Below are 17,198 nucleotides of genomic sequence, written 5' to 3'. Positions count from 1 at the left end.
TTCTGTCTGTTCTGTCTGTTCTGTCTGTTCTGTCTGTTCTGTCTGTTCTGTCTGTTCTGTCTGTTCTGTCTGTTCTGTCTGTTCTGTCTGTTCTGTCTGTTCTGTCTGTTCTGTCTGTTCTGTCTGTTCTGTCTGTTCTGTCTGTTCTGTCTGTTCTGTCTGTTCTGTCTGTTCTGTCTGTTCTGTCTGTTCTGTCTGTTCTGTCTGTTCTGTCTGTTCTGTCTGTTCTGTCTGTTCTGTCTTTTCTGTCTGTTCTGTCTGTTCTGTCTGTTCTGTCTGTTCTGTCTGTTCTGTCTGTTCTGTCTGTTCTGTCTGTTCTGTCTGTTCTGTCTGTTCTGTCTGTTCTGTCTGTTCTGTCTGTTCTGTCTGTTCTGTCTGTTCTGTCTGTTCTGTCTGTTCTGTCTGTTCTGTCTGTTCTGTCTGTTCTGTCTGTTCTGTCTGTTCTGTCTGTTCTGTCTGTTCTGTCTGTTCTGTCTGTTCTGTCTGTTCTGTCTGTTCTGTCTGTTCTGTCTGTTCTGTCTGTTCTGTCTGTTCTGTCTGTTCTGTCTGTTCTGTCTGTTCTGTCTGTTCTGTCTGTTCTGTCTGTTCTGTCTGTTCTGTCTGTTCTGTCTATTCTGTCTGTTCTGTCTGTTCTGTCTGTTCTGTCTGTTCTGTCTGTTTTGTCTGTTTTGTCTGTTCTGTCTGTTCTGTCTGTTCAGTCTATTATGTCTATTCTGATTACGATGTTCGTGATGAGCATCTTGTCATGATACCTGATGAAGAGATAACAACCTCACGTGGCACAGCTCCCATGCAGCTTTAGACCATTCTCCACACATCCACGAATGATGAACGAACATTCTAGCACGTTCCGGTCGCAGAATTCCAGCACGAGCAGCGCGGTCTTAAATCGAGCTCAATTTACGATCCGTGCTTCCGCGTTCTGCTTTAAGCGGCTTCCATGGAAGCAAAAGTTTACCCACTACAATTACTTCCAAGTCAAAATCAACAACACTCAACAAACACCTAGACAAACCACCAGCGTTCTCGGAGTTTTCCTGCCGCCCACTCTAGAGAGCATCCATTCATACCAGCAAAAATAGTGGAAAAACAAAACCATTTTAAACTTTTTTGAAACGCCAAAACAATACCGACCATTTGCCCCACCTCGCACAGTCAGTCAGTAGTAGGGTGGGAACGTGAATTTGGGGATCCTCGGCACTCGATTCTCCAGAACCCGAACACATTCCAACAATTGTGTGTTCCTGTGGGGGTTGGGGGTGTTTACTTTCCCGGTATTATGCGAGAGCAATGTTTGTTTATCCGCTGTTGCTATATTATTGGAAAGCAGAAGCTACACCTATCTCGCATGACCGACCACCTAGTAAGCAGGGAAATAGAGCGTGCTGGCGATGCACAGCACCAGTTGCAGTCAGTCAGTGCGCAGTGGTGAAAGGAAAAGTTTTTCACCCCGATTCCAAATCGCCGATAATGTTGCTACAACAAATGTGTACTTTGCGAGGATTTGCGAGTGGCATGCGGGCAGATTGGGAATGTCAAAGTGCATCCTCGGAATGGACTCCGTTTCGTGCCGGCTTTGGGTGGATTATGTATGCAGAAAACGGATTTTCGGGGTAAAAGTTTGAAATAATCGTGCGAAAGCTGTAATGAACGTGGATTCATACATAGTTTTGTGATGGTTTTTCGGTGGATTTCGGCAGTTGCAATTCTATGCATTCATTTATTGGATTTTCGTTTTGGATTGAACTTTATGAAATAAATTATTCATCCAAAGAGACGAACCAGCCAAGGGCTGAAAGTCTCTATAATAAAGACAAATCAATCAATCAATATTCATCCAATTGCATGATTCCAAGTTCTGTCGTTAATCTATAATTCTTGTTATACTGTCAGTTTAAGGTTTTTTCCATTTTGTTTTTTTCAAGCCATTTTTTTTACTTATTTCAATATTTATTTAAACAAAATTTTAATCTTTTTAATTTTATTTTTGCCTTTCTCGTACACTAAGTGTACTGGAAAGGCTATATGTTCACTCCAAAAATGACTTTTTGATAGGAGGCCCGGAGAGTCGAATCACATATACCAATCAACTCAGCTCGATGAATTGAGGTGATGTCTGTGTGTGTGTATGTATGTGTGTATTTTTTTTTCCTTCAAAACCATAGGGGGATAAATCTGCTCATCAGACACCCTAACAGGAAGGTTAGGGTAGTGTGGGATTGAGGCCGTCTTCTACAATGCCGGTAGAAGCCAGGAGTACTCTCTCCTCGACCCACTAAAACACATTCCTATGGTCGCCAAACCCTACGTCTCTCCGGAACCACCAAGAAGGTATTGCTTCAGACAGGGGCTAGTGCATATCGCACCCTCAAGGTTAGCTGCCGTAGCCTAGCAGCAACGAACATCGATGACTCGCTCTGGAGAGTCCATCACGATAGCATGCTGGCGCTTAGCCAGTTTCCCGAGTGGTCCTCGCCACTCCCTTTGTCCTCGGAAGGCGGGCAGGGTCAACCCCGTCCGCGCCCTACTGCTGAGCGGACATCAAGAACTGATGCCCACGTGCAACCCGATCTGACCTGCCCGTAAGGAAGGGTATCACTACCCTTCAGGCCCTATCAGATGCACCCGTAGGTTGCAGACAGCAGGATCTCACCTACCCCGACCCTTGCCGGGGACCCCTTTCCAACCGCGGACTCGGATCCAACCCAGTAGACCGACGCCACGACAGCACCGCTACCGGGACTTCCTCTCCGCGGCCACTTAATCGCTGTAAGGGTCGATCTCGACCGCAGGGCACCGGTATGACCTACGAAGCCGACTTCGAACCCCTGGACCACCTCTTGTACTGCATATCTGGACTAGCCATTCTCCGAGTCCACGCGCCACCTCCTCTGTAGCTCCCAGACGATATGGGTGATAGCCGTTGAAACGGCATTCCAGCTAATCTCATCCCTTCACATTTTCTGGAACAAGTTGTCCGGAGCTGTGTCCTCCCCGCATGTGGCAAGCATGCGGTCACGCATTGTGCGAAAACGCGGGCACACGAACAAAACGTGTTCCGCCGATTCCTCTAAACCATTGCACACTGGGCATTCGGGAGAATCCGCATGCCCGAAACGGTGTAGATACTGTCGGAAGCAACCATGACCTGTAAGGACCTGTGTCAGGTAGAATGAAACTTCCCCATGGCGCCTATTAATCCAACTATCTACCCTTGGTATCAACCTATGGGTCCACCTTCCTTTGGTGGAACTGTCCCACGCGCGCTGCCATTTGACCATAGAGGCCATCCTGACAGTCTTGCGTATGCCTATTGTGCCGCGCATTTCGAAGCACTCCATGTCCTCACTGATAAGAATGCTGATAGGCACCATACCAGTAATGACACACAGAGCGTCGTGTGACACGGTACGGTACGCGCTTGCAACCCTCAGACACATAAGCCTGTAAGTACTTTCCAGCTTCCGTCGGTAGCATTCAGTACTTAGCGCGGTACCCCACGCCGGGCCGCCATACCTAAGTATGGACATAGCAACACTAGCCAGAAGCTTGCGCTTACTGGCGTACACCGCTGAGCTATTGGACATCATCCGGGACAGTGCCGCAATAGCTGTGGAGGCTCTTTTACAGGCATAATCGACGTGGCTACCGAAGGTAAGCTTATCGACGATCATCACGCCCAAGTGTTTGACGGAGCGCTTTGACAGGATAGTACACTCTCCTACACTGATCTCCGTCTGCTGCTCCGACTTCAGGTTGTTAACAATCGTCACCTCTGTCTTGTGGTGAGCCAGCTCCAGTTTCCTGGACCGCATCCACGCATCCACAACCTTGATCGAGTGGTTGGTAGTCAACTTTACCTCCTCGATCGTTTCACCGTAGACTTCGAGCGTAATGTCGTCGGCAAATCCGACAATCACCACTCCCACTGGATACTCTAACCTCAACACCTCGTCGTACATGACATTCCATAACGGCTAAAATATAAACGACTCATAAGAAAGTCATCATTCTTAATAAATAATTCCAAAAGTCCCAGTGAAGAAACAGGGGTGCAAGCAGTGATATATAACAAAATTTCCATAAACAAATAAAAAAATGCATAAATAAATCAAAAGTTTCCATAAATAATTAATTTTTGGGCAATTAAAAACGTCAAAAATGCAATGAATAATTCAACTGTTGCAATAAAAAAAGCCATTTTTCCCACCAAATAACTTCGAATTTTCCATAAATAAATCCGATTTTTCCATAATAAATTAGAAAATTCACAATAAAAAAATATCGATAAAGCAATAAATAATTCAAAAAGAGCAATAAACGAAAAAATAAATAATCAATAAATGTCAAAAAATGAGCAATAAACGTAAATGCATTTTGAGCCTAAAATCAAGTAGACCATGCGGCGAAGCCGCATAGAGGATTGAGGAACTGAGGCGCAAGAAGGCCGCCGATGTTTCCGATATCCGATGCACCGTAACTGCATCGATTCAGTTCTAAGCAAACCACAGATCCAAGAATTTGCCCGGTGTAATGCAAACATAGATGTTATCCCTTTTTTAGGTCCGACGAGCGATAGCGAGTTCGGACAGCAAGCAATTGCTCGATAAAGTGCAATCATAGTTACGCAAGCTTTTCAGTCGTTTCAGTCATATAAGTGCGATTCAGCACTTCACTGTCTCATAATTTCCTGCATTTGTTTTTCATGGGTAATTTCGTCATTTTTTATTGCATTTTTTGAATTTTTTATTGCTTATTCGATATTTTTTTATTGTGAATTTTCTAATTTATTATGGAAAAATCGGATTTATTTATGGAAAATTCGAAGTTATTTGGTGGGAAAAATGGCTTTTTTATTGCAACAGTTGATTTATTCATTGCATTTTTGACGTTTTTAATTGCTCAAAAATCAATTATTTATTGAAACTTTTGAATTATTTATGCATTTTTTTATTTATTTATGGAACTTTTGTTATTTATTACTGCTTTCAGCCCTGTTTCTTCACTGGGACTTTTTGAATTATTTATGGGAAATTTTGTATTTATTATGGAAGGTTTAATTGTCTGCCTTCCATAACACCGGACCCAGGATGGAACCTTGCGGGACTCCTGAGGTTATGTGAAAGCACTTCCGACCCACCTCCGTGTCGTATACTAGTACGCGATTCTGAAAGTAGCTTCCGAGAATCTTGTACAAGTACTCCGGTATCCCCAGACGCAAGAGCGCATCGGCAATAGCAGCCCAACTGGCGCTATTAAATGCATTCCTTACATCCAGAGTCACTACCCCGCAGAAGCGAATTCCCCTCCTCTTAGGCTCGAGTGCTTTCTCGGCGGTTTTTGTAACCGACAAGATAGCGTCTACGGTGGACCTCCCCTTCCGGAAGCCATACTGGTTGCTCGAAAGACCATTTACGCCCTCAGTGAACCGCAACATGTATGTGTGTATGTGTGTGCGTATGTGTGTATGTGTGTATGTATGTGGACAAAAAAACTCACGTCACTTTTTTGAACTAAATCTCAACCGATTTTAACGACCGATGGTTCATTCGACGGGGGATCTGGTCCCATTGTTTCCTATTGAAAATGGTTCGGATCGGTTCAGCCGTTCCGGAGTTATGGCCATTTAGGTGTTCCGGACCGGTACCCCTAGGAGAGGCCAGACATAAAAATGCAACAAACCCATGCATGTGACACATCAAACCACGGCATTTCCGATAACCTGATGAATGGTAAGCAGGAAAATAGTATCAGACCATATCTGAACCGGTAGTGTTCTGAAACCGGTTCCGGATGTCCCACCGGAAGTGGCCAACATAAACGAGAACCAAACCTATGCATGTGACACATCAAACAGCGGCATTTTCGTTAACCTGATGAACGGTAAGCAGGAAAATAGTATCAGACCATATCTGAACCGGTAGTGTTCCGGAACCTGTTCCGGATGTCCCGCCGGAAGTGGAAAAATATAAAAGAGAACCAAATCCATGCATGCGACACATCAATCAGCGACATTTTTGATAACTTGATGAACGGTTAGCAGGAAAACAGCATCAGATCATATGTGAACTGGTGGTGTTCCGAAACCGGTTCTGGGTGTCCTGCCGGAAGTGGCCAAATATTAAATTCAACATAACTCATTCATGCGACACATCAAACAGCGGCATTTTCGGTAACCTGATGAACGGTTAGCATGAAAATAGTATCAGACCATATCTGAACCGGTAGTGTTTCGGAACCGGTTCCGTATGTTCCGCCGGAACCAAACCCATGCATGCGACACATTAAACCACAGATTTTCCGATAACCTGATGATCGGTTAGCAGGAAAACAGTATCAGACCATATCTGAACTGGTAGTGTTCCGGAACCGGTTCCGGATGTCCCGCCGGAAGTGGTCAAATATAAAAGAGAACCAAACCCATGCATGCGACACATCAAACAGCGGCATTTTCGATAACCTGATCAACGGTTAGCAGGAAAACAGCATCAGACGATATCTGAAGTGGTAGCGTTCCGGAACCGGTTCTGGGTGTCCCGCCAGAAGCGGCCAAATATAAAATTGAACATGACTCATTATGCTAGCGAGAATTTTCGGCTTCCAGTCTCTATGTAATCATAAACGGATATTGGTTCAACACCTGACGTTTCGGTCACATATATTGACCGAAACGTCAGGTGTTGAACCAATATCCGTTTATGATTACATAGAGACTGGAAGCCGAAAATCGCCGCTAGCATAATACGAATCACAGTCGATCCCCTTTCATGACTCATTCATACGACACATCAAACAGCGGCATTTTCGATAACCTGATGAACGGTTATCAGGAAAACAGTGTCAGAACACATCTGAACTGGCAGTGTTCCCGAACCGGTACCGGGGGGTCCCAACGGAATTGGCCAAATATAAAAGTAAACCAAACCCATGCATGCGACACAGCAATGCGCGGCTTTTTTGATAACCTTATGAACGTTAGCAAGCAAATAGGTTCATACTATACAGGGTGTTAGGTTCGTGAATGCAAACTTTTTAAGGAGTTATAGAGGATCATAAATGGTGAAAAAAAAAATGTGTACCCATATGGTCAAATCTCAACCGTTACATAGTAATAGAACTTTACATGTTTTTGACTTTGTGTGGAAGTAGGCAATCGGTAACGGTTGCAACCCTTAGCAACGCCCTTGGTTACATAGTTTGTTAAGAAAATTTCCTAGCCAGTTCTTCTCAAGTGCTCAAGCTGTTCGGACGTAAAATAAACGTTTATTGTGAATTCAAGTCTTTTCCTCCGGAGATATCCGTCGTTCCAAATCCTATTCTCAATACTTTGCTTGCCTTATACTGGCAACTGAAAATGGTTAAACTTATCGCAGCTTTTCAACTTTCATTCGAAAGTTCATTAAATAATCTACTTCAAAGATCTTTCAATCATATTGGTTTAATTAAAAACTTAGTTTTCTAAAGCAAATAAGCTCGAAAGTATTGTTTTTTATTTCTTTTTGTAAATTATCTTTTGAAAATGCGTAATAAATTTAAATTTCTTTTAGGAAAATTTGAGGCCACTGTTCCGTTCTACAACTCGTTCTTTGACTTCGAACGTCTTGCTCCTCTCGTGTTCTTGTTATTCCGAATTCAACATCGTATTTCAGATCATGAATTTGCAACTGTATAGGTAAGCACTTTTTTGCACACTGTGCCGCTGGAGCTAGTGCACGCATATTAGCACATTTGCCCAAAAGAACACGCGGCAAATCCCTGAGGAAAGGAACAGCCGCACGCTATGTCCAAAGGGAAGTATTATGAAAAGTGAATGTACAGGGGGTGGCCAAAATGTTTGGGATAAGCAACTTTTTTTTCTTACACAAAAAAAATCAACATGCTGTAACTTTTCATAGAGTGCATCAAAAAATCTCAAATTTTGACTGTTTATCAACCTGATGTATTTGCATCATTGGTACAAATTTGGGCTCGATTGAATAATTTTTCGCGAAGTTAGAACTGTTCGGGTAAAACACTATTTTTAAGACAACTCATTTTTGAGCTGTCATATCATCACGGAAACCAGTGAACCGAATTGAATGATTTTTTTAACGTTTATCAACAATATATTGATACTTAATACAACGTTATAAAATGTAATATTTTCTCACAGCGAGTTAAGTTATACCGGGTTGAAATTTTTACCCATATAGGGGAAAATAAGTCAGATTTACAATACCACACAAAAATTACTAAATGTATTCTTCCTTTAATCTAAATAGGCTCTAATATATCTGAATAGAAATAACTTGAGAACAGAAACGGAAAACCTTTGGACATCAACACTAAAATTTATTGATATTGATTTAAAAAAAATACATTTTTTCGAGAAAAATCCAAAAAGCGTCTATCCTGGACAACTTTTTTCAACGTTCAAAAAGTATCTATGTTTTAATAGTTTGTGAAACATTTGTATATTGTTGGTGTACGATCAAAATTTTATTCAATTCGGTTCACTGGTTTCCGAGATATGACAGCTCAAAAATGAGTTGTCTAACAAATAGTGTTTTACCCGATCGGTTCTAACTTTGCGAAACATTAATCAATCGAGCCCAAATTTGTACCAATGATGCACATATAACAGGTTGACAAACAGTCAAAATTTGAGATTTTTTGATGCGCTCTATGAAAAGTTATAGCATGTCGAACTTTTTTGTGAGAGAAAAAAAAAGTTGCCTATCCCAAACATTTTGGCCATCCCCTGTATATGTTTTCTCGATTTGAATTTTACATAGATTTTTAAAACGACGAGACATTAGCCGTAAAAAAATGTAGTTGATGCCTCAAAGCTATGATCCATCTGGCTTGTTCCTCATCGTCTGAATCCCGACAAAAAAAAACTACCGAAAAGACCTATCAATATTTAACGCATCCTAAAAACCTAATCTGATCTGTGTTTCTTTTTCTCTTCTTTGTTTTCACAGATACTAGAACGCAGAGCGCGCCGGCAGCGAAGTCGACGACAACGGAACGAGGCGTAGGCTTTCGCAAAAAACGGACGGTTCGGTTCCATCGTTGGTCGGTCGGTCTCCTGCGTGTTCGGTCGGATTAAAAGTGCGGCATATTTTCCGATGTCAAATTATGAGCTAAATTCAATTTTCCGGTCCCAACGGCGGCAGCGGCGCCATCAAAAGGTCTGGCACGTCGAGGAACGCCACGACAACGACGTCGGGTGTTAGGGGAAGAAATTCTTTGTTGGTTCTTTCGTAGTTTGATCGACGGGAAAAGTCTCTGTTAGGGTTAAAGTTAGTGTGTAAAAATGTTGTTTGCGCGCCTTCGATGAGTGTATAAATAAGCTGAAGTAGCCCGTGTTAGTAGAACAATTTTTCGAAGGAAAATAAGAAGAAATCGTCAAAATGTCGTCGGCCCATCTGTACGGGGCGTTGATTGCCCTGACCTGTGTGCTGTGCTACCACAACAGTCTCAACTGTGGATTCGTGTTCGACGACATCAGCGCCATCAAAGAAAACCGGGACCTGAGGCCACACTCGTCGATTAAGAATGTGTTCCTGAACGATTTCTGGGGAACGCCGATGCATAAGGTAAGCGTTTAAGTATTTTTTTTGTTTTCCTCAAATTTTGATAATATATCACATGGTTGACCACTGCGTAGATCTTTGTTGGATTATATTGGATGTTCCTGGTCATCATATCGTACGATATGTTCCTGACTCCTTTGTGGTCGAAACTGTTGTTAACGTGAAGGTATTTTTCGGAAGAAGCTTTCAAAGCTTCCTTGACGAAGCTTGCCAAGCTTCCTGGAAGAAGCTTTCCAAGCTTCCTGGAAGAAGCTTTCCAAGCTTCCTGGAAGAAGCTTTCCAAGCTTCCTGGAAGAAGCTTTCCAAGCTTCCTGGAAGAAGCTTTCCAAGCTTCCTGGAAGAAGCTTTCCAAGCTTCCTGGAAGAAGCTTTCCAAGCTTCCTGGAAGAAGCTTTCCAAGCTTCCTGGAAGAAGCTTTCTAAGCTTCCTGGAAGAAGCTTTCCAAGCTTCCTGGAAGAAGCTTTCCAAGCTTCCTGGAAGAAGCTTTCCAAGCTTCCTGGAAGAAGTTTTCCAAGCTTCCTGGAAGAAGCTTTCCAAGCTTCCTGGAAGAAGCTTTCCAAGCTTCCTGGAAGAAGCTTTCCAAGCTTCCTGGAAGAAGCTTTCCAAACTTCCTGGAAGAAGCTTTCCAAACTTCCTGGAAGAAGCTTTCCAAGCTTCCTGCAAGAAGCTTTCTAAGCTTCCTGGAAGAAGCTTTCCAAGCTTCCTGGAAGAAGATTTCCAAGCTTCCTGGAAGAAGCTTTCCAAGCTTCTTGGAAGAAGCTTTCCAAGCTTCTTGGAAGAAGCTTTCCAAGCTTCTTGGAAGAAGCTTTCCAAGCTTCTTGGAAGAAGCTTTCCAAGCTTCTTGGAAGAAGCTTTCCAAGCTTCTTGGAAGAAGCTTTCCAAGCTTCTTGGAAGAAACTTTCCAAGCTTCTTGGGAGAAGCTTTCCAAGCTTCTTGGGAGAAGCTTTCCAAGCTTCTTGGGAGAAGCTTTCCAAGCTTCTTTGAAGAAGTTCTCCTAGCTTCTTGGGAGAAACTTCCCATGCTTTTTGGGAGAAGCTTCCCAAGCTTCTTGGGAGAAGCTTTCCAAGCTTCTTGGGAGAAGTTTTCCAAGCTTCTTGGGAGAAGCTTTCCATGCTTCTTGGGAGAAGCTTTCCAAGCTTCTTGGGAAAAGTTTTCCAAGCTTCTTGGGAGAAGCTTTCCAAGCTTATTGGGAGATGCTTTAAAGCTTCTTGGGAGATGCTTTCCAAGCTTCCTGAGAGAAGATTTTGAAGCTTTTTGGGAGAAGCTTTTCAAGCTCCTTTGGAGAAGCTTTCCAAGCTTCTTTAGAAAAGCTCTCCTAGCTTCTTGGGAGAAACTTTCCAAGCTTCTTGGGAGATGCTTTGAAGCTTCTTGGGAGATGCTTTCCATGCTTCCTGAGAGAAGATTTTAAAACTTTTTGGGAGAAGCTTTTCAAGCTCCTTTGGAGAAGCTTTCCAAGCTTCTTGGGAGAAGCTTTCCAAGCTTCTTTAGAAAAGCTCTCCTAGCTTCTTGGGAGAAACTTTCCAAGCTTCTTGGGAGAAGCTTTCCAAGCTTCTTGGGAGAAGCTTTCCAAACTTCTTGGGAGAAGCTTTCCAAGCTTCTTGGGAGAAGCTTTCCAAGCTTCTTGGGAGAAGCTTTCCAAGCTTCTTGGGAGAAGCTTTCCAAGCTTCTTGGGAGAAGCTTTCCAAGCTTCTTGGGAGAAGCTTTCCAAGCTTCTTGGGAGAACCTTTCCAAGCTTCTTGGGAGAAGCTTTCCAAGCTTCTTTGGAGAAGCTTTCCAAGCTTCTTGGGAGAAGTTTTCCAAGCTTCTTGGGAGAAGTTTTCCAAGCCTATTGGGAGATGCTTTAAAGCTTCTTGGAAGATGCTTTCCAAGCTTCTTGAGAGAAGCTTTCTTAACTTCTTGAGAGAATCTTTCCAAGTTTCTGGAGGGAAACTTTCCAAACTCATTGGGAGAAGCTTTCCAAGCTGCTTGGAAGAAGCTTTATCGAAGAAACTTTCCAAGCTACGTGGAAGAAGTTTTTCGAGCTTACTTGAAGAAGCCTTCCAAGCTTCTTAAAAGAAGCTTTCCAAGATTGCTGTGAGAAATATTTTGCGCTTTCTGAGTCTTCCATGTTCATGAGAAAATATTTCTTAGGTTTGGGAGAAAAGCTTCCCAAACCTTTATTGATTTCAAAACTTTCTGGGGAAAGCTTATTAGTATATTTTTTACTTCTTTTCGAGAAGCTTTCCAAACAAATGATTTTGGCTGCATAACAAGACGAGATTTGAAATTTAAAGTGCTTTAACGAGCCATGATTTGCATTCATATCGTATCCGGCTTCAAATCCCTTCAAACTACATATCTCATTCCACCGTTATCCACACGTGGGTCAACTTTGACTCCTGCCATTATCCGATTAGCCTTGCCGAGAAAGTCCCAATGCTAATCTGAAAATCAAATCAACCGAAACTCTCCGGCTAGCCTACGGAGTCACATAATCACCACACCAAGCAGTCGCCATCCATCCACCACACCACTATGTCACACCATCATCGGCTTAGTCTCGTTGGATGGTCTGAGGCTACCAATCCACAGCCCAAAGCATCGTACACTACACTGAGAGTGACTGGTTAGAAGCTTTAGTGTTGCTATTAAAATAAATTAGAGCCGAAACTAACCCGCTGAGCGAATTCCGTCTCCCTCATCAGCTCCTCCCCCGACCTCGGAAGTCATAGAACTAAAGCCCGACTGACTCCGGTCGTCGGGTCGGTGATTGACCAAGTTCCAAAAGCTGCCGCTGCTACTGCACTGAGCCACCGTTTCGTTGTTGTCGAAGCCGGAAAACTTGTCCCAGCACTCAAATTTTCATGCATATTTTAATTTGGAATTCAGTTCGAATAAAATACAAAATAAAACCAAATCCCATTCCAACCCCTTCTGTGTTCCGGAGGAGAGCTTTGTTTGACTATGAGTTCCATCGTCGTCAGTCCCCAGCCAGCCAGAAAAGCGAATCCGAATGTGTGAGTCCGAAAGCTCTCGCTTCGAATCTGGGGGTGCGTGTGTGTCGATTGACCGGCACTCGGCAGCTGCCAAAATTCCGATACCAAATCTGCTTCGGTCGCCGCCCGTCCGTCCTGATCCCCGGGGCTGCCAGCGAGAGGATCTTTTCCGGAAAAAGTTTACACGAGGTGGGATGGATGGAGAGCTGGAAGCTGGAGAGGCGTGCCTCACATACTGACGACCGACGAGCGACGACGACGACTTGTCAGAATACATAATTCATAAAATTGGTTCTAGAGAGCCAGCCAGCCAGCCCCGCTCGGCCCGGATTTGGAACGTTGGTTGATGTTGATGAAGGCCTACGGCTAACTGACTAGGTTGCTGTAGGGGTAGCTTTCGAACGGGATTCATACACATAGCATTCTGGCAGCCGAGCCAGCTGCCAAATAGGCTGGAAGCAATTTCGGGATCAGCTCGAAATGTATCCCGACGCATTGGCATGCTAGGGATTAGGATAGGCTCAGTCGGTGGTACTATGTGGGAGTGGGCATGTTGATGGGAGATGTCTTCAAACTTATGAAGAATACAAGGATGATAACTACGGCGTAGTGAGCTTTCCGTGAGCGTTTAAAAATGCATAAATAATAACGCCAGTCAATTAATTAAAATGAAACTTGATTGCGGATGCTGGTATTAGACAATTGCAATGGGATTAGAACAGTGGTCACTTCTGCGGTTTGCGTTCCTCAACTTTTGCAAAATATTGAATATTGTTTATAATTATATACTCATGAACTTTCTCTGAAATACACAATTGCACAAAAGATTTTGAAAGTTTAACAAACTGCAAAAGATATGTGTACTCTGAGGCAAATTGTTTCGAAGGTATTAATATATGTCATTAGTGTAGAAATACAGTTCTAAAAATATAAAAATTCAAATTTCACAGGGCTCATCCAAGATTTTGTCTCTCTGCCAGATTGCGAAAAAATCAAAATTGATTTTTGAGCCTTAAACTCTTATGCCGCAATCTTTAATTTTGAGCCTACATCTTGAATTTGGAGCCGCCATCTTGAATTTTAGAACGCCATTTTGGATATTCTGGTCGCCATTTTTGCAGTCACGTCATCTTCCCTATACCAAATATACTCATATTTAATGGTTTTAGAGCCTGAAGCTCCATTAAGCAGCCGCCATCTTGAATTTGGAGCCACCATCTTGGATTTTAGACCGCCATCTTGGATATTCCGGTTTGGATTTAAGTTGCATCTTGGAAATTCTGGTCGTCATTTTTGGACTCCAGGCTTCTTCCCCATACCAAATATACTTATACTAGTGCATGGTTTTAGAGTCTCAAACTTCTTTAAACAGGCGCCATCTCAAATTTGGTGCCGCCATCTTGGATTATAGGCCACCATCTTGATTATTCTGGTCACCATTTCTAGATTTCGGACAACGTCCCCAAATAGACCCAAATTGCAAGGTTTAGAGCCTAAACATTATTACACTACCGCCATCTTGAATTGGAGCCGTCATCTTGGATATTCTGGTCGCCATTTTTGGGCTTCGGACATCTTTTCCATACGAAATATGCTCTTTTTACATGATATCAGGGCCTAAAACTCCATTAAACGGCCACCATCCTGAATTTGGAGCAGCCATCTTGAATATTCGGCTTCCATCTTGAATTTTAGGCTGCCATTGTTGATTTTCGCACAAAATTCGTCAACCAAGCAAAGGTTACAAAAATTGCCATAGTTTGATGAGTCGCATGATGGGGCTGGGTTCAGTTTTATAGACGGCCAGTTCTACCGGTAGTGGTCCTGATCACTGAAATGGTCACAACTCCGGAACGGCTCGACCGATTTGGATCATTTTCAATAACAAATAATGCGGTAAAACTCCGGTTTGATTCGAGCTATAATCCGATAAAAATTGGTCAATGGGCAGTACCTTAAAAGTGAGCGACCTTTTTGGTACACAGACATACATACACGCACACATACACACATACAGACATCATCTCGTCGAACTGAGTTGATTGGTAGGTGACTTGACCCTTCGAGCCTTCTATCGAAAATTCGCTTTTTGGGTGAACATGTAGCCTTTCAGTACACGTTGGTGTACGAGAAAGGCAAAAACCTTCCCAACTAACATTGTAGCAAGCTTTCTACCAAGAGCGTTTGCTCTATAAGCTGTTTTGCAGCTACTTTTGTTAGTAGGGTTTCGCATTTTGGGCTTATCATTTCTCTTAAACGGAGACGTTGCCAGTGCTGTCATGATGAAACCAGAGATGGTTACTCAAGGTTTCCAAATTTCAGCGCGCCCATACTGACACACCCTCAAGGAAATGACTTCATTATCGTGCCTTACTAATTATTCTGGGAAAACCGCTCCATGCATTATCATTTCAAGAATTGTCTTGTAACTATCACGGATAGGACATTCTTGCTAGAATTATTTTAACATGAATTGTTCTTAAGATTTCTGGAAAATTCTCCGAAATGACTTTTCTCAAGAAATTTCTCAAAAGATTCACCTAGAAACTGTTCCACTTGTTTCCTCAAAAAATCATTTCGAAAATCCTGCTGGGAATGCTTTGAGGATTCTATTGAATATTTTTACAAGGATTGCTACATAAGTCCATGCATGTTTTCCTTTATGTATTATTTCTTCAAACGTTTCTGAAGGAATTTCTTCAGAAATATTGGCAAAATTTTTCCTGAAGTTTTTTCATGAATTTCTCCTGGGATTTCTCTAGGAGTTTCTCCAAACGTTTCTTCAAGAGAAGCAATTCCAGGAGAATGTTTTCATAAATATTCGGGTATTCTTCCATACATTTCACCAAGATTTTTCTTTATAAAATAAGATTTTCCCAGTAACTTTTCAGTTTGTATTTTTCAAAGGTAACGGTTTTTACTTAATTTATTCAGGGATTTTTTCTTCAGGGAAAACTCCTCTAGGAATTCTCAAAAAAAATCTCCCGGAAGATCCTCCAGGTTCTTTTTTTTTCAATTGTTTTTCCAGGCATTGTTTTGGATAGATTCAGAGTTCTTTTTCAAAAAAAAAAAAACTTTCAACAATTTCTGTAGAATTTAGTTTAACATCTATTTATTACCGTTTTCCAGGATTGTTTACAGCTATTTCCCTATGAAAAGCCGCAGAAGTTTCTCGAGATTTTTTATTACTTGTAGAATAATCCCCTGGAAAGGTGTTTCATACTGCTGAATAGTTTAGATTTACGTTTGATTTTAACCAGAGTATAGATAGTTTTAAAAATTGTACATGGTAATTCACTAAAGCTTATTCAGTCTGTACAGCTCTGAGCTGAACATGGTGAAATAAATTAAAATTAAAGTTCTTCCAGAAACTTCTCAACATTTTTTTCAGAGAAGTAAAAAAGCATCTTATGGTTTATCTTCAGGTATTCTCCTAAGCATTCATGATCAAGGCAAGTTGATCAAGAGAAAACTTCAGAAATGGCTTAAGGATTCTTTGTCCTGGAATTCCTCTAAAAAATTCCAAGAATTTCTGGAAGACTTTTTAAAAAATCCCAGAAGAAATAAATTCTACAGTCTTCAATGTCTTTAGAAACCAGACATTCCGATGGAACTGCAAGAACAGTTTCGGCAAGAATCATTGATGAAATTTCTTAGAGAATTTTTGGAAAAATTCTGGCGCGAATGTCTAAAACGATCCCAAGAATTTGCAATTAAATTTTTCGAAAAAGTTCTGAAAAACTCTATGAAGGAACTTTTACAGAAATCATTTACTGAGACTCCTGAAGAAATCCAGGCAATTTCAAGCAGATCACGGGAGATAATAATATCTTCTCAATAGGATTTCACATGTTATCCCAGCAGAAATTTCAAAAAAAAAAAAAATCCTGAAAGAAATGAAAAAAAGGTTCAATAGAATCTGGATAGAAATCTTAAGAAGCACTTTTGTTTTAATCTTAGGAAGGATGTCAGAGACATAATCCAGGAAAACGTCAGAACGAATACTTGGAAGAATTTTTTAAGAACTTCCTACAGCAAAAACCTGGCCTAGCTTCTTGGGAGGAGACACCCTGGATGAAATTCCTAGAAAAAAAAAAAAAATACTGAAGGATTTGTAGCAAAGTTCCTGGAGAAATCCTCAAAACAAATTCTTGGGGGATTTTCCAAACGTATTGCTGGAGAAATCTGTGGACGAACTTCTGAAAAAAACCCCTGGGGGAAGCAACACTGATTGGTGGAACTTTTGTGTGAAGTTCCGATCAATTTCAGTGTCAGCCTCTTACGCAGTCAAAAAGTTTCTGTGGAGGAATATCTGGAGAAAATGCGGAGGTAATCTCTGGTGGAATCACTGAATCACTGAAATGATTAATGCAACAATCTCTGCATTCCAGCAGGTTTTTTTATGAGCCCCTGAAGTAATTATTGGACATTTACGTGGAATTCCTGAACAAATCTTTGGAGTGGAAATCAAAATCTTTGGAAGAATCTAAAATATCGAAAAAAAAACCAGCAAGGCAATCTTCTTATATCCAGTAGAGCAGAATCAATTCCTTGATTTTGCAGAGAAGCTGCGAATACGTGATTTGGAGGATCATGGGAAAAAGGGTTTGCTCCTTGAAAAGCTTCGCCGTTTCATCAGGAACTGT

At 41.9% G+C, this 17,198-nt stretch overlaps 1 protein-coding gene across 1 annotated transcript in view; it reads left to right on the top strand.

The window, feature by feature from the left end:
* Positions 1-17,198, top strand: part of LOC109403142 (protein O-mannosyl-transferase Tmtc3) — an 804,586-nt gene that overhangs the window by 29,702 nt on the left and 757,686 nt on the right. The window contains exon 2 of the mRNA XM_029875707.2: positions 8,964-9,581. Coding sequence (XP_029731567.2) covers positions 9,396-9,581 — 186 coding nt within the window. The 5' untranslated portion in view covers positions 8,964-9,395. The remainder of the gene's footprint in view (positions 1-8,963; positions 9,582-17,198) is intronic.

This window comes from Aedes albopictus, chromosome 3 (genome assembly GCF_035046485.1).
Source record: "Aedes albopictus strain Foshan chromosome 3, AalbF5, whole genome shotgun sequence".
Lineage (NCBI taxonomy): Eukaryota > Metazoa > Arthropoda > Insecta > Diptera > Culicidae > Aedes > Aedes albopictus.
Note: the sequence above shows the minus strand (reverse complement) of the source record. Positions and strands in the feature narration are given on the sequence as shown.